Below are 18,118 nucleotides of genomic sequence, written 5' to 3'. Positions count from 1 at the left end.
TTGAAGAACATGTACTCTGCAACCATTTGTCCTCCAGGTGGGCTGGTCATCTTTCTCCTAAGGGCTCTGATGTTCACTCCCCACACTCACGAATGTCTCCAATGGAGCCTTCTGTTGCGATGGGAATGTTCTTTAACATCTGCCTATCGAGTACTTGACATGACATGTGGCTCATGTGAGTGAAGTAATGGATTTGTGTTCATGTGTGTGTGTGTGTGCGTGTATGAGAGAGAGAGAGAGAGAGAGAGAGAGAGAGAGAGAGAGAGAGAGAGAGAGAGAGAGAGAGAGAGAGACAGAGAGACAGAGGACAGAGAGACAGAGAGAGAGCGCAGGTTCCTGCTCTTGCAAGAGCAGAGGTGTCAGATGCCTGAGTTATGGACAGTTGTGAGCACCGGATGTGGGCGGTGGAACCATAATTTGTGTCCTCTGTAAAAGCAGCATTGAGTCATTTCTCCAGCCCTGAAGTTTTCTTTCTTTCTTTAAATTTAAAGTTAAGAAAATAATTATATATGACAGTGGCTACCACACTGAACAGGCTAAATCTATAACACAAGACAAAGGAAGGTAACAAGAACCTAGGATTTCTGATTTCACAAAGCCTAGGCTGCAGTCTACATCTACCTGCCTGGTACCAGGAGCACTGAAAATCATCCTCTCCGCCCAGGAGAACTAAACATACGATACTGTCTGTGGGAGTGGCGGCGTCCCATCCAGCGTCCACGCACTCCCCTTTACAGAACGCTGCACATCTTACTGGGAAAAGCAGGCATTTCCAGTCTAGCATTTCAAGGATTCAAGTCGCACAGACATGTACTGTTGGTGTGACCAGCATCTGAGAATCAATGTTCCTGAGAAAATGCCTTGGGCTGCCAACCCAGTGTGTGGTTTTCTCTCCCTGTTTTTATTATGTCTCTAGTTGAGGATGCCAAGACCCTTGAGAGGAGGGAAGTGAGAGAAGATTCATGCACCCTAGATGGCTACCATAGTCTAGAGGGCAACTAACTACTCAACCCATCCCACAAAGAGGGCAAGAGAAGCTCAGATCCAGTAGTCTGGGTTGCTCTCTGTCCAAGTCTCTGCCACCCAACCTCGCCTGGAGCAAATGGGATGCTCTCTTCAGGAGCAGAGTTGGGAGGGGGGCGGATCTGGGCTTGCATCCCAGAATTACGGGATAGCATAAAAGGCTCCTGACAAACGGGCGGAGGCAAAGGACATAGAGCCTATTGTCTAAATGAGGAGACATGGCATGGTGACTGTGCAGAGCCTGTCTGAAGTCCCACTACTGGGTAACAGGACGGCAGCAACTCAGTGTCCATCATCTTCTGTTTAGGGTTTCACAGCCCAACAACCCAGCCATGCTGAAGGTTGAGCATCTTCTAAGGGGAGCCCTCTACATAGTGCCGGCCATGTTAAGGATGGCTCGCCACTCCAAACAGTCTCTGGAGTACGGTTGGTCAAGCCAGCTTATGGCTATTAGAGAGGGTTCATATGGGGATGAAAGAGTCAAGAAGCTCCATCTACAGAGAGGTACCCTGCCTCCAAAGAACAAACACAAGCCACCTGAGCCTCTCTAGGCAACACTAGCTTTCTCCCCCACTTCTGCCTCTCAGCATCAAGATCCATCAATCTAGGGGCAGAGAACAAAACAGTTTTGCCTTCATGGAGCTTCCATGCCAGACAAGAGACGAACAACAAACAAGTAAGCAGTACGAAGGAAAAGTAAAACGGGGACGAATATGGGAAGGACTGAGGATGTGAAGGACAGAACTTCTCTTGCCACTTTCAGAGGAAGAGCACTTCAGCAGGATTTTAAGCTGTCCTGATAATCTGGAACTTCACTGGTTTTCTGCTCAGATGAAGAGAAGGCTAAGGGCTCAGTTCAGTTTTCACTTTTAACAAGAGAATTGTGAGGAAAAAGATGGAAAGAAATTTTAAAATATTTAAACCTTTCAATGAAAATATATATATTCTGATGGGTTTTGGAGGGAGGACTATAAAAATTGTGTGAGACAATTTGAGCAGTACTGGATATGAGACCATAGTGAGAAACCGTTTTCTAAAATACCTGTGTATGTGTGTTTCATCGCATACCTATGTTCATGCACATAGAGCCCAGAAAGGACACTGGTGTCTCCCTCTATCAGGCTCCACATTATTCTCCTCAGATCTTGAGACAAGGTCTCTCACAGACCTGGAGTTTATAGGTTTTTTGCACCTAGACTAATAACCATCTGTCAAGTCCCAGTAATGCTCCTGTCTCTGCCACCCCCATCACCACTCAGCACTGTGGTTACAGATGCTATAGCCACACCTGGCTTATCCAAACAACTCCCTGCACCCAGCCATCTCCCCAGCCCAGTAACTGTCCACGATTCTTCCCCAGTGCTGAGAGTTGAACCTAGATTTTCAAGCACGTTAGTCGAGTGTTCCACTGATATCCAGTCCTCGGCTTTAGTTTTTTGCAGTTGTAATGATATATTTTTACTTGACTGTAGGAGCATAGATATCTGAGGTGCACATTCTTTTTAATGAAAAGATTTGTATCTTCAGATTTGGGAGATTTTCTTGTATTATCTCTTTCTTAATTTCCTTCCCTTGGTTATCCCCCCGTTCCCCCAGCCAGGAGTTCCTCAAAGGATGCTGAGCCTTGAGATTAGTGCTCACCGCCACTCACTCGCTCCCCTTCGGCCCCAGTTTTGGCACATCTGCAGCTGGGTTTTAGTTTCCAACTTTCTGGTCTTGCTTTCTAAGATTTCCTCAACCACATTTTCCAACTTTACAAATTTTATTTAACAAATCATGTGCTTTTTTAATTAACTATTTTTTATGTGTATGGATGCTTTGCCTGTGCACCACACAAGTGCCTGCTGCCTGAGGAGACTAGAAGTGGATTCCTGGGATTGGATCTACAAACAATTCTAAGAAGTCATGTGGGTGCTGGGAATTGAACCTGGATCCTTTGGAAGAGAAGCCAGTGCTCTTAATCACTGGGCCATGTGTTCAGCCCCAACAAATCATGTTTTTAATTCCCAAAGTTAGCTGGGCAATGGTGGCACACGCCTTTAATCCCAGCACGTGGGAGGCAGAGTCAGGAGGATCTTTGTGAGTTCGAGGCCAGCCTGGTCTACAAGAGCTAGCTCCAGGACAGGTTCCAAAAACTACAGAGAAACCCTGTCTCGGAAAAAAAAAAATTCCCAAAGTTATTTAACTCCTTCTCCCACAGCATCGCATTCCTCAGTATGAGAACACCGATCTTTTCTTCCACTGAATTCCCACCCTCTGTTCACCACACGTTCTGTCTGTCTGTCTGTGGCGTCAGTCTTCCGGACCACAGACATGGACAGATACCACATGCACTTGACGCTGCACAGAAAGCAAGCCAGTTTACCTTCATGGAGTCTGAGTACAGAATGTATTCCCTGAGCACTGGTAGAAACTCCTCTGTTACATCATCAGTCAGCTCTTCCAAGGCCGTGGAGCAGTTCCCAATGCAGGCCGACACACCTTCCAGGGGCTCCGACAGTTCACCTTCCAAGGCGCTCCACGTGGAATACACAGGCCCATACTCCCTCAGCTCTACGAGGTACTCTATAGGAAGAGAAGCCACTTGGAATCTAGCTGGGAGCTCTCAGTGTATGACTGAGTTAGGAACTGGGTGCACAGCCTTGGCTGTTCTCTTTCCTGGGCATGCCTTCCTTTAAGTGTAATACATTCCTAACAATGTTTTTGATTTCTCAAAGCTATTGCAAATTACTAACATCCAAACATCTAGGATTCTTGTTAACAGGAACCAAAATGCCTTACATGGGAAAGTGACTAAGAGTAAACCCAAGGAACTTTGAAAATAATCACCTCTTCCTGTGCTGCAAGTGCAACATCTTACAAAGCAATGTGGGAAGACTTTCATAAAGGTTCAGAGGGCCTCGGATCCCCTGGAACTGGAGTTATAGATGGTTGTGAGTCCACAGGTTCTAGAACTGAATCCAGGTCCTCTGCAAGAGCGACAAGTGCTCTTAATCTGAGTCATGTCTTTAGTACCCAGCAGTGGGATCTTTTTAAAAGAAAAAAAAAATCATTCACAATGGAGAAACAAGATGACACCTTGCTGGAAGAGATGTGATCTCAGATAGGCAGACGCAGTCTCTCACTCAACAGTCCTATCAGTGGTTCCAGGGAAGAAGAAAAAAAATATTTTTCACCCCTACAGGGTAAATCTGGCCCTTTCTTTGTCACCAGGATTCTTGCCAGTTTTGACAAAATGTGGTTGCTGTGTTTAACTATTAGCAATTGACAGTAACTGACGCGTGTTTTAAAAGGCCTGCGTGACACCATTGTTCTGATATGTCTGGCCTATATCTGTATGAGGGGACAAACTGCCCCACTGTACCGGGATGTGGCTAATCAGGTGGCCATGACAGGAGACGGGTAGACAAGCAGTGGCGGTGACAAGGACAGAAGAGGGTGTGAAGAGAAGCAGGGCATAGTGAAGGAGTTCAAAAGTTTACTGGGTCATAACCTTGGCAAACATGGATGCCCACACCACCTCTCTGCTAAGTTTATTCCTGTGGATGGAGAGCATGGGAAAGCACCATGCTGAGTGCAGGACAAAACTCCATTCTAGTCACAACCAGCCCCTCCCTCTCTGTGTGTGGTTTTCAAGCAGAACAAGGCCTGGTTCTGCCACTGCGGCATTTCTACAGGCTGCTTCAGCCCGGTATGTATGAACGCCATCCCCATCACTCTGGGCACCACTAGTCTCAACAAAGGGCTCACCTATTTCTTCTTTGATGATCCGCTGGGCTATCCGGTCAATGGTTCCCAGTTTGAGTGCAAAAGTGTCTAAGTAGTCGCCGATGGCTGCAAACTCCAGAGGCCGACTCCTCAGCTTATAGCCGCCTGTGACGTGCTTGACTGACTCCCCCATTCTGCTCAGCAGTGCCATTCCCTGCTTCTTATAGGCATTCAGGTCCTGCAGATGACAAAGTACCATTTGGTCAAGTGGCCAGGGCTAAGGAAACAGCTCCAGAAGCCGTGTCTCATTGGAAACGGAAGTACTAGAAAGCAGGGCTGTTAGGGCCGCATGCACACGATAGCCCCACTGTGGGAACTCTTTCCATTGGGAGGCAAGATAAACATCTACCTACTCTTATAGGGCAAACCAAAGTACAAGTCCAAAGTTCAAAGTGAGGAGTCAGGGACCTAACTGAGCTTACTTACAGAGTGCAGGTGTCTCACCCCCGCATGGATGACGACAGACCCATAGCCACAAATATGGACAGCCTCCCTCAGCTAAACTTCCAGAGTCTATACACAGTAGCATCTGCCAAGACCAGCTGGCTGTGAAGTGAAAGAGGGTGTGGGCAGGATGAAGTGCCCGGCACACACATGCCTGGCCTTCTATGATGGACATCAATAGTCACAGCTGCTCTGATACGATGGCAGCTTGGGAACAGCACTCTACCACAGACCCCAGACTCACATCCATATGCTCATGTCCGGATTCTCTGTCAACATGGTGGGGCCCTAGATCCTCTAGTCTAATCTACACCCTGTCTTTACTACATCCTGTTTTTAAACACAACACTCTTTCTAACACAACTTTTGTAAAATCTTTGGTAAAAATGCCTCATGCTGTCTTAGCACAAAATTAAATGCCCAAAGATTTATTCCATTCACACACTCAGACTCAACTAGAGCCACATAAGGAAGGTGGAGGGAAGAAGGAGGGCGCTGAGAAGAAACAACGGAAGCACTGCTAGAAAACTCAGCTGAGGTTTAAACTCTGTGAGTCAGCAAAAGTGGGAAATGGGTTGGGATTTTAACCCTCTTGTATTCAAATACTGCAGCTTTAAAAAGATAGACTGTGCAGCATCTGTGGTTCCATTACTCAGGAGGCAGAGGCAAGTGGATAGCTGTGAGTTTAAGGCCAGTTTAGTCTATATAGTAAGACCCTGTCCCCCAAACCAACCAACCAACCAACCAACCAACCAACCAACCAACCAAACAAACAAACAAACAAACAAACAAAAAGCTCTTATATCTGAGCTGGTGGTGCATGCCCATCATTCCAGCACTTGGGAGGCTAAGGGATGAGGATCAGGAGTTCGAGCTAGCATGGGCTACAAAGTGAGACCCTATCATGGTCACTGCTCCATTGCTGTGAAGAGACACCATGACTAAGGCAACTCTTATAAAAGAAAGCATTTAATTGGAACCTGCTTACAATTTCTGATGTTTAGTCCATTGTCATAGCAGGGAACATGGCAGTATGCTTGGTGCTGAAAAAGTAGCTGAGAGCTACATCCTGATCCACTGGCAGAGAGGGAGAGGAGGGGAGGGCAAGAGAGGAGAGAAATCCTGATTTATTGGGCAGGGCAGCTCAAACAGACTGACAGACCACTGGACCTGGTGTGGGCTTTTGAAATCTCTAGCCCACCTCCAGTGACACACCTCCCCTAACAAGGCCACACCTCCCGATCCTTCTCACTCTGATGACCAAGCATTCAAATACAGGAACCAATGTGGGCCACTCTTATTCAAACCACCAGAGACCCCGTCTTAAAACAGTAACAAACTGGAAGTGTAACGAGCCCATCGGGGAACAAGCCTGTTCCCATTACTGAAATGTATCTTAGGCTGTCCTGCATCACTTTCAGAGATGGATTTACAGAAGATGCTGGTGTCTCTTCCACACCACTACACAAACAGAACAATCACTCCCAGTTCATGGGGGGGGGGGGGTTAGAGCTAGGCTATGGCTTTCTCATGACCTGACCTGTAAAGAACCAATACCTGGTGAACGACAAGAGTGCCCATGCCCACCTGAGTACAACAGTAATTCCCTCTAGCACCTCTCCATCTCAGTCAGGCAATTGGGAGAATATTCTAAAGCTTCCATCTCCTATCCTGATGTCCTGACATTCCCAAAGGCACCAGACTTCCTCACGACTGTCACTGAAGCCTCACTGTTGCTGAGTTCATGTGCCGCAGGTAAGTCAACTACCAAGTGGATGAAATTATTAGTGGTACCTATCGGCACAGCCCAAACCCAGCCCACTGAACTTCCTCACACCCTCCCAGCACCACAGGCTTCGTCTTGGTGACATGTCTAGTTTGGGATAAGGGCATGTCATCACCAAGAGGATTGTCTGTGCAAATGCTCATCTATGGACTCAGACACACTCCCTGTTCTAAAACACTGCCTTCCCAGGTTAACTGACAGCCGTGACACCCAGGTCAGGCCTGTTGCTAGTCATAGAAGGAAGATCATCAAACCCTTAACTGAGACCCCAGTCACTCCTTCCTCGACCTCCTCTCAGCTGTAGGTAAGTCTCCTCTGTGGTCGGAGTCAGCTTAACAGGAGGGAGTACTTATCTACGTAGCTACAGGGAAGTTCACTGGAGTGAGACTGTTGTGTGGTGTGGTCGTACTTTCTCCTGTTTGTAACTCCTTCCCCAGGCTCTGTAAACAAAACTCCGAGAACCCACTGGTTTGTGGAGCTTGGCTTTGGGAGAAATCATGACCTTGGAGTCATTGATGTCCTGTCTGGCGGAGGAACAGATGTTTGCTGACAACTCTTCACACAACAGTTTCATCAAAGGAAAACATACAAGAGTGACACGGAGAGAAGCAGCTCTTGTCTCAGGAGTAGAGTTTCAGATTTGGAAGACTGGAGAGTCCTAGGAGAGTTCTGGAGAGTGTTGGCATAGCAACCTGGCCTGGCCACTCAGAAAGGGTTAACGCTATATATAGTTTATCACAGTTCAAAAGAAAAGATGGGTTTCTGGGTGTGATAGTGCACACCTTTAATCCCAGCACTCAGGAAGCAGAGGCAGGAGGACTTCTGTGAGTTTGACGCCAGCCTGGTCTACAAAGCGAGTTCCAAGACAGGCTTCAAAGCTACACAGAGAAACCTGGTCTTAGAAAAAACAAACAAACAACAACAACCAAAAAAAACCCCACAAAAACCCAAACAAACGGGCTATTTGGTGTGTTTAGTTTGGCAAGTGACACTAAAATGGGCTTGCAGTTTGTTTTGGTTCTGGCTTTCTTCTCTGTTTCTTCAGAAAGGGGCTCGTGTATCCCAGGCTGGTCTTCAATTCACTATGTAACCGAGGATGACCCTGTCCCAGTCCTTGTGCTTCTACCTCCCAAGTGTGCACCACACCACGTCCAGGCAGAACTGTTTAAGGGTTGCTCGCCTGCACTCACTCACATGGGTCAGGGGTTGTCACACTGGTGAGCCCAGAACTCTCGGTTCATCTCTCTCCAAGACAGGATCTCCCACTCATTCTCCACTCAGACTCCTGAGGAACAGGAATCAGACACAACCCTCCCACACTACACTCAGTAATCTGGACAGCCTGGGGCTTCTGGACAAAGGACCTGCACCCTGAGAACTGACGTGCACTTTGGGAGAACCATACCCAAGTATTAGTACACTGAGAAATGCTTACATCAAACATGTTCAGTCTGTAGGGGGAGCTGTTGTATGGGTTGCTATCCATGGAAGTTAAAAACAAAAGCTTAGAGGACTTTGCCAGAAAGTTTCCATGAGTGGAAAACAGACTCTTCCAGAAGCCTTAAATTTTAGCAGTTGCCATCTGCACACATGCCTCTGCAATTTTAACAGCGTGAAATGGACAGTACTTAGACCTCAACACCCTTGTCAACTAGAGCATTCTACATCTGGCGTGAATGCAGGAATCTGTAGCTAACTGGGATGCCAGGGAGATGACACATGCTCAGGCATGTGTCGCATTTCTGCGTAGGAAGAGTGGAGCCTCGGATTTCAGTCAGTTCTGCCAACAGCAAGCAATGTCCAGGCCTTGTGGTACAGATGGGAATCAGGCCTTAAGAGCCACAGGACCCAGTTTCAAGTCCTAGAGATGCCAAATGAACAGGCTGAATCTCTCTGAACTTCAGTTCCCTCGGCTGAGAAATGAAGCTACAGTTATTTCTTGAGGGGCTCTTGAGGGGGCCCGAAGGTATCAAGGCAGGGAAGAGGTGAGAAAGAAAACTCGGCTCAGATTAACTTCGTCAATCTGGATCAGACCTGGGGAGTCTCAGGCCAGGTGGTTCACTGTCAGCATATTTAAAACACAGTACAGTTAGGGAAAAAGTTTCCAGGCAACAATCATTCCAATTCCAGGTCCACAATAGAGCTTAGGATGTGACATGTGACCATGAGGGCTGGCTCTACAACTAAAAGGCCTCGAATCTGGTGTGGTCTCTGACCAAGGTAGCATAGAGGCCATAAAGTACACGTAACATCTCTCCTAAGGATGGGTTCTATTAACTGAGAGCTAGGGAGGGATAAACATTTTGGGTGATATGGATGAGGTCTGCCTTTATAGCAAAGGGTAGGTGTGGTAGTTTGAATGTAATTGGCCCCCATAATCTCACAGGGAGAGGTACTACTAGGTGTGGTTTGTTAGAGCGGATACGGCCTTGTTGGAGGAAGTGTGTCACTGTGGGGGCAGGTTTTGGGATTTCCTATGCTCAAGATACCACCCAATATCTCAATCAACTTCCTGTTGCTAATGGACTCTCAGCTCCATCACTCTGTCTGCCCGCATGCCACCCCATCTGGACTAAACCCCAATTAAATGTTTTCATTTATAAGAGTTGCTACAGTCATGGTGTCGTCTCACAGCAACAGAAACCCTAAGACAGTGGGTGAGATCTGCCTCCACAGACAGTAAAACGGTCACCAAGTTGTTAACAGTGTCCACGCTCAGCCTTCTGGGTGGAAAACAGGTAATTCTTCCTTTGAGAAGAAGCCTCTGCATGTTTAACATTCCTGGACCTTTGTGTGTACAACAGGTTCTTATGGAGAATACTTTTATAATGCATTATTTTGAGTGTGTGTGTATGTGTACTTTGGTATGTGGGTGGCATGCGGAGGTCAGAGGGTAACCCTGTGGAGCTTATGTGGGTCCTGGAGAGAAGATTTGGCTCCTGAGGCTTCTGTGGCCAATACCTGATCCACTGCAGCATCCTTCCAGCCCCGAAGGACACTGTCCTTCCGCTTTTGTACCTACTGTTGGTAAGCCCCACCTACTACACTGCCAAGAAGCATCTACAGGACACTTCTGTTTCTGGCAAGTAAAAATTCCGACTTCTATTGCTAAGACAAAGGGGCAGCCTGTCCTCCTCTAGGATTCTAAAACAGAAAACATGCTAATGCCGCGGGCACCCAAAGTCGAAGACCTTATGATGCCCACCTCAGGGCACTACTCACCGAAGCGGCTCGCGAAAGAGCAAAGCAGTGGTTTGAGAAGGAGCCCAATAATAATCATTTACAGAGAAATACACAAAATTCTGCCCATACCTTAGCAGTGAGGAATACATTGAAGTGTTCATTGAAAGAGAGCACAGGGTGATCCGTAATCCTTTTTAGGAATTTATCCAGAGCTTTTCTTCTGGTCTCCACAAACTCTTCTGAGAAACGATCCACGACCCCTTTCACCACAAACTTCTCAGGAAGCGGCTGAGATGGAGAGAAACGGAGCAGTCAAGATGGGGCAGGAAAAACTCCCGGGGCTAATGAATATGTACTGCCTATCTGAACAAGCTGTTGCTTATTTTTGTCTTTCTTCCTATTTTTTTTTTTGAGGTAGGATCTCACATAGTCTAGCCTAGTCTCAAACTCATCTGAAGATGACCTTGAGCTCTTTCCTCAGGACTCCAACTTCACACTGAGATTACAGGTATATCCTACCATATCATTTTACGCCGAGCACTTTACCAACTGCACTGTATTTCTAGCCTAAGTATAGTAGTTCTTAATCTGTTAGATCTTTTTCTACCAACACAGGGTTTCTCTGTGTAGTCTTGGCTGTGCTGGAACTCACTCTGTAGACCAGGCTGGTCTTGAACTCAGAGATCCACCTGCCTTTGTCTACTTAGTGCTGGGATTAAAGGTGTGTGCTTTTTCCAAGTGTTAGACTTTATATTATCATCAACACAAAGATTTTTGGGAAACACAGATGTAGCAAATCCAACTATCCTCTCAGTTTGATATGCACAGAACAAACCACTATAGCACAGCCCCTGAACTACTGAGAAGTCAACATCTGTCCAGAAAATACAGGTAGATTGTCTTTAAACATGCATAGATGTTATAAGAAGAAAGATGGAAGACAAAGTCTAAGACCAGAAAGCAAAGGCTGGGGAGACAGCCTAGCCTATTCAGTGAGCTCCTAGACTGTGGAAGACTCCATGTCCAAAATAAAATAAAATAAAGAACATGAAAATAAAAGAAAGGGCAGACAATGCCAGAGGAACAACACCCACGGCTGGCCTCCATACACACTTGTACACACAGACACACACATGAACCTACACTCCCCACGTATGCATACACATACACACAGACACACACTAAGGAAGGGGGGCAAACAACATCAAGCACACAAAAATTTATTAAAATAGCTTAAGATTCTGTTCCCAGTTCAAATGCAGAAATAAGGAAGAGGGCAAACTCACACAGTTTAAGACGATCTTTATTTTCCTTTTAGGTTTGTAATTGAAATGTAACTTTCCTTATTTCTCTTATTCAACTTTTTCTATCATAAATCTTTGAGCCAACACTGTTGAACTATGTAAACTAGTTACTCTTCCAGGGACCTTTGAGCTTTGTTTATTTCCTTGGTAGCTTGCTCAAATGAGTGACTAAATATGTCGATCTTACTGCCTCCCAGAGGAAAAACGACTGCTATGCACAGTTGAAAAATATCTGGGTTCTGACAAAAAAAATGTTGGTGAAAATGTAGACAGAGGGAAGCCTTATCTACCTACCGCTGGTAGAAATATACACCAATTCCTTCACTATGGAAACCAGTGTGTGTGTGTCGGGGGGGTCCCCTCAGTAAACTAAAAATTGGATTTCCTTGATAGTAGACATCTTTAATCCCAGCATTCCTGGTGGTAGAGGCAGGTGGATCTTGAGTTCTAGGCTAGCAAAGTCTTTATAGTAAGACAAAAGCAAAGAACATAACTGTGGCAATGAGATATTCTAAAAATTATCTCTTGTAGTCTAAGAAACTAGTGTTTGCTGGACCACACAGCCAGAATTAATAATAAAACACCTTGAGGTCATGTAAGTCAGACAGCTAGCCTACTGTGTACTCAAACTGTTTAGCCTCCCTTTAACTGAACACTCATCCTTCACTGCCTTGGATCTCTCATATGATCACCGTTTACAGTCTAAACGAATGCACAGCACAGCTATGAGCTTTCTGTTTTTATTGTTCTTTGTTTTTTTGAGACAGGATTTCTCTGTGTAGCCTTGGCTGTGCTGGGACTGACTCTGTAGACCAGAATGGACTAGAACCGGGAAATTTGCCCGCCTCTGCCTCCCGGAGTGCTAGGATTAACGACATGTGCCATCACTGCCCAGTTCGTAGCTGTAATCTTAAATTCCATGCCCCTGGCCCAGAACAATGCATGGGTATCACTTGCTGAAAGCAGCAAACACAGAGATTGAAAGCAACTTTCTAAAATCTACTACCAAGGTTGAAAGCAACATTTATGAATATTGATTGATAAACAATATTTATAATACTGTTTGTTATGTGAGTAGTTTGGAGCCAGTGGCTTAATCCCTCATAAAACTCTGTTAAAGATTTCCATAAGGTCTCCCATTCTTTCTCATGTGCTGTTCAATAGAGACAGAGTAAAGCCCTTCATTTAAGCACAGACACACAGACAGAAGATCCAGACACAGGGACAGATTCACAAAGACACCCTGCAGACAGACACAGATTCAGATCATACGACAAAGGATTGAAGGAACAGGGAACATGAAGTAGAGAATTCAAACCAGGGCTCGCTCTTAGTTAAATGACACCAAGGGGAAGAACTTTTATTTCTTGCCTTAATGCAAAATCCTTGCATTATTGTTGATTCAGAGTTAATCACTGTTTAACCCATGAATAAACTCTGTAAAAAAAAAAAAAACAAAAAATGAAAGTAGATCTGCTAAATAACCTTGTTATACAACTGGTATCTGACTGAGAGACTCTAAGCCAGCGTATCACACAGACACTTCACAACAGCTAAGCTAGGGACTGAATGAAGGAATGGATGAGCAACTGTGCCATATACACAGTGAGTCTTCAGCTGTAAACGAGTTATGTTGAATTACAAGCACTGGAGATAACTAACCACAGATGTGGCTCCTAGATTTTATACATACATGGGGGACTAAACGGAGGTGGAGAGGCAGATATGCTTAGTGGACATATATCTGTAGAAAACTATCCTTAATACCACAGTACCACATACAATGATTATATACAATAAAATAAAGTGTTTGAGTTTTAAAATATCTAAAAACACATTTTTTTAAAAAAAAAAAAGATCAAATGGGATGATGATGAAGCTCAATAATATTGGTGATTTCTCCCAGAACCTACAAACAGCCAAGGCACACCTGAAAAGATACCCGTTTAATTACCTGGGAAATGAATCAAAACTGTAATGAACTTGGATGCGATGATACACATATGTAATCCCAACATTCAGAAGAGTAAGGCAAGAGAAACCTGAGACCATACTGGGATATATCAGCTAGGGTGAACTACGTAACAGGTCCCTGTCTCAAAAACAAACACCCTAAATATTTGTACAGATAAATATTGGAATCTACAAAAAATCCTACTTGCAAATTATTACAATAATCCATTGGAAACGTAAGGGTTTAATTTTGAAACAGTGACATTATACCCCTGAGACTTGGGGCTAAATATTACACGTGGTTTTTGCTTAAATCTAGTCTGTTATTTGAAATAAAAGCATGTTTCCTGTACATTGCCACAGAGAAGTGTATTTCTAAGTAACAATCTAAACGCAATCATGGATGTGACAACGTCAAGAGTCAGAATCTTCCCTGAATTCAACAAAGACTTCATCACTGAAACCTGTCCCTTCCTACCCTTACCAACTTGATAGAGAACCCCACTCCAAGGCATGATTCACTGCCAAACAAAGAAGCATCAAGATTAGAAATCATGCCATTAAGAAGAATAATTGCCAACCCTAGTTTAATTCAAGGTACTTGGCAAGTTCAATCAATATTTTACTATTAACTTCCCTAAAGCTAAAAGTACTTCAAAATAAAGGGTAGGGTGCTAAAGAGATGGCCTGTCAGTCAGGAACTCTTGCTGCTCTTGAAGAGGACAAGAGTTTGGTTCCCAGCACCCACATCAAGTATCTCACAACTGCCTGAAACTCCAGCTCCAGGGGACCCAATGTCCCCTTCTGGCCTCCATGGGCACTGCATACATGTGGCAGATAGCACATGCATGTGCAAATGTTTTATATAAAAAGAGGGACTTAGTGTGAGATATTCTGATGGCACTCTAACACTACCAATAAAGTTATAGCTAGAATCAGGGGGTAGAGCCAGTGACTAGCTGACCAAAATTGGCCATAGAGAATCCAGCAATTTGGATAGAGAAGACACATAGGAAGGAAGGGACAGGGACTGGAGTCTGAGCTTCCTCTTGGTTCTGGGATGAGGGAAGAGACATGTTTTTTTGTGGTGTCTCTGGCCAAAAAGTAAGACCAACTAGTTGCTGCTCAGCCTCTCTAAGCTAGCAGGCTTTTAACCCCAGCCTTTGACTGCAGAGTCTTTTTTTTTTTTATTGAGAAAAGGAAAAAAAAAACAAGTTTCCACCTCCTCCCAGCTTCCCATTTCCCTCCCCCTCCTCCCACTCTTCTCCCCCTCCTCCCACCCTTCTCCCCCTCCCCCCACTCCTCTTCCCCTCCCTCTCCAGTCCAAAGAGCAGTCAGGGTTCCCTGCCCTGTGGGAAGTCCTAGGTCCTCCCCCCTCCGTCCATATCTAGGAAGGTGAACATCCAAACTGGCTAGGCTCCCACAAAGCCAGTACATTAAGTAGGATCAAAACCCCGTGCCATTGTCCTTGGCTTCTCATCAGCCCTCATTATTCGCCATGTTCAGAGAGTCCGGTTTTATCCCATGCTTTTTCAGTCACAGTCTTATTGGTAATTAAAATGATAGAATTAAATTAAATTAATTTTATTGCATTAATTTAAATGTATAGGTTAATTAAACCTACACACTGAAGCTACAGCAGAGCCAGGACTATTGGACTAGAAGCCCCACCAGGCCACGGCACGGCTGTGGTGCTATAGACAACAATTAAAACAGCAGTAAATTCATGTGCAGCCACTAAGCCGACAGAAAAACCCCAGTGAGTGGCTAGAAAATGAAGTCATTTTATCATTTCAAATTGGGGAAAACAGTTGCTGCAACACAAATTCCTCTCATTAACTCCAGTGAGAAGAAAGCTGCATAGCAAACACTTCTTTCCTCCTTTGGGAAAAGCAAACATTCATTTTGCAAGTAAAACTAAACACCAGAGTGTTTAATAGATGTATGCACACCGTCTCCCACACATGCCCATCTAATCGTGCCCTCTGTCTGCCGTGTAGTGAGTCACAGTAAACAAAGTGGTGGGAAGGCCACTGGGCACACACAGACGCAAAGTACAGTGGTTGCCTGGGGTGGGACAGGAACACATAGAGAGCTGTTTAGTTCATACACACGATGAGCATCATCTCCAGTGGACAGCAGGTGTGCACCTAAGCTTGTGCTATGATAGAGCTCAAGAGTATGAGGCCCTAGGTTTGATCCCCAGTACGGCTAAGAAAAATAAAAGACAAAACAGACCAAAAGGAGACGTAATTTTAATTCTCTAAGAATAATAAAAATATTATAATTTTAAAATTTGTTATGGCAGACGTTGTATTAAGGGTTCGTACACACAGAGACACTTCTGAAGGGGTGGATGTGTTTACTGTCTTGACTGTGGTGACATACTCACGACACTGTCTACCTGTGAAATGTACAAGGTTTAATGTACAGCAGTTATGTGACTTACAGAGAAACTGTGGGAAAATAGTCTCAACTCAAGACTTTCTGGTGTCTCCATTACAGGGCAAAAAGAATGAACTGTCTTTACAGACGGTCTGCACACTCTACGCTCACTCAACTCCCAGCACGTGCGACTGATTACTTCCTTCTGCTTTAAAAATTCCAGAGGAACAAAGCAATATAGAAAAAAAAAACCTGTCAGGATACCACAAAACCTCAAAGGGCTCTGTTAGGTTTTGAATCTCAAATGTTTCCTACAGACTCATATGTGAAAGGCTTGGTCCCAGGTCGCAGTGCTATTTGGGAAAAGGGACAGAAACTAAGAGTTGGTGAGTGGTTGGATGAAACAGGCTACTGGGGTGGGGGGCATGTCTATGGGGGTTCTATCCTGGTTCTGGTCCTTTCCTGTCTCCGTTCTGCTCCTGGCTGCTATGAGGTGAGCAGCTTCAGCCACATGCTCCCAATGCTGTGATCCTCAGGCTCAGAGGAATGGGTCCAACCAACCAAGGTTTAAAACTGTAAGCCAAATGCACCCTCTTTCCTTTTAAACTGTTCCTGCCAGGTATCCGTCAGTGATGTACGCACAATTAAGGATTTATGCTGTTCGGTGGTGAGAAAGCATGCTCAGCATGTGTGAGGTTCTGTGTTCAACCCCCGAACCACAGGGCGGGAAGGGGGAGACACACAATGACAGGATACTTTAAGCAGGCCAGGATTGTGATGATAAAGAAGAATTGAAAGGAAAGTCAATCATTTATAAATTATCTTGAGATTCTCCTCAGGGAAAAAAAAAAGGGTGGGTCTAAGAAGCAGGAAATTGGGTTTTTCCATCAGAGCCCACAAAGGATGCCAAGTTTGAAGTCACAGAGACTTGAAACAAAGCAGGCATATTACAGTTCACGAGGAGAAGCAAGTCGAGCATCTGGGTCATTGTTCAACTGGTTACAACTTCTATGGCTTCAGTGACCCCACTGGGAACTGGAGATGGAACTCGGTCATTCCTATACATTCTGGGAAAGCACTCAACCAGAATTTTATCTCTCGACCTTTATCTCCGCACCCCTAACCTGAGCAGTCAAAGCAGACAGCACAGCCATTCTCAGACATGTTTAACACAGCTGATTTAAGATGGGGAGAGAGATAGATTGGCAAATGTCCTAAGACCACTCTCCCCTATGTTTCCAAACCAATTCGAATAGATTCTAAAGCTCTTTTCCACAAAAACGGAAAAACAACTCATTTTTTAAGGGGACAAAAGGAGGCCAGGGAGATGGCTGAAGGTGAAGAGCACGTTCTGCTATTCGGAGAACTCAAGTTTGACTCTAGTGCCCACGTCCAGGACACATAACTGCCAAAGTTCCAGCTCCAGGGAAATCCATGCCTCTGGCCTCCAGGGGCACTGGCACTCACATGCATATAATACCCAGACACACAAACATAATTAAAAACAAAATAAATCTTTAAGAAACCAAACGGGCAAAGAATCTGAACAGGCATTTCTCCAAGAAGACATTCAAATACCCAACAAGAACATCAAAGGATGCTCTCAGCTCTCAGGCAAATGCAAATTAAAATCACAATATAATGCACACCCACTAGAATGGCTATTATTAAAGACAGATACTAATCACTGTTTGTGAAGATGTGGAGAAACTGAAACTCACATGTCAAATACCTGGCAGCCCCTCAAATGGTTAAATACAGAATAACATATAATTTAGCAATTATACTCTGAGGTAGATGTCCAAATATAAAAACACTTGGCCACAGGAAGACTTACATGCAATGTCCATAGCAGTCTGTGCATAACAGCCAAAGGAGAAAACAAACGAATTTCCATTCAAGGGTGGACAGGCAGTCAGAATGCCGTCTGCTCACACACAGTAAGAAGTGCTAACTGGTTTCCAAGGTGGGGAACCTTGAAAACATGCGGAGGGTAAGAAAGAATACAAACCATCTAGGGACAGGACGTAGAGAAGAGGTCACCAGGCTGGAGGGAGAGGACGGTGGCAGGTGAGGCGGGGGTCAATGGAAAGGGCCTAACATTGGTGGTTTTTGGCTGTTCCACAAACCCGAATACACTAAAAGCACTGGGACTGTAAATTCAAATGAGTGAATTGTACATATACAGCGCCAGTAAGACTTTAAAAGGGAGGCAGCTTGGGGCTGGAGAGGCTCGGTGGCTGAGAGCGCATATGACTCTTGCAGGGGACCC

General features: G+C 45.0%; 1 protein-coding gene across 1 annotated transcript in view; it reads right to left on the bottom strand.

Annotated features, from left to right (window-relative positions):
* The window catches only part of Snx30 (sorting nexin family member 30), a 113,029-nt gene that overhangs the window by 18,179 nt on the left and 76,732 nt on the right, over nucleotides 1-18,118 (bottom strand). Inside the window, exons 4-6 of the mRNA XM_075944845.1 lie at nucleotides 10,334-10,492; nucleotides 4,774-4,969; nucleotides 3,389-3,588 (exon numbers count right to left, since the gene is read on the bottom strand). Of these exons, the coding sequence (XP_075800960.1) occupies nucleotides 3,389-3,588; nucleotides 4,774-4,969; nucleotides 10,334-10,492 (555 nt within the window). The remainder of the gene's footprint in view (nucleotides 1-3,388; nucleotides 3,589-4,773; nucleotides 4,970-10,333; nucleotides 10,493-18,118) is intronic.

This window comes from Microtus pennsylvanicus, chromosome 13 (assembly GCF_037038515.1).
Source record: "Microtus pennsylvanicus isolate mMicPen1 chromosome 13, mMicPen1.hap1, whole genome shotgun sequence".
NCBI lineage: Eukaryota > Metazoa > Chordata > Mammalia > Rodentia > Cricetidae > Microtus > Microtus pennsylvanicus.
Note: the sequence above shows the minus strand (reverse complement) of the source record. Positions and strands in the feature narration are given on the sequence as shown.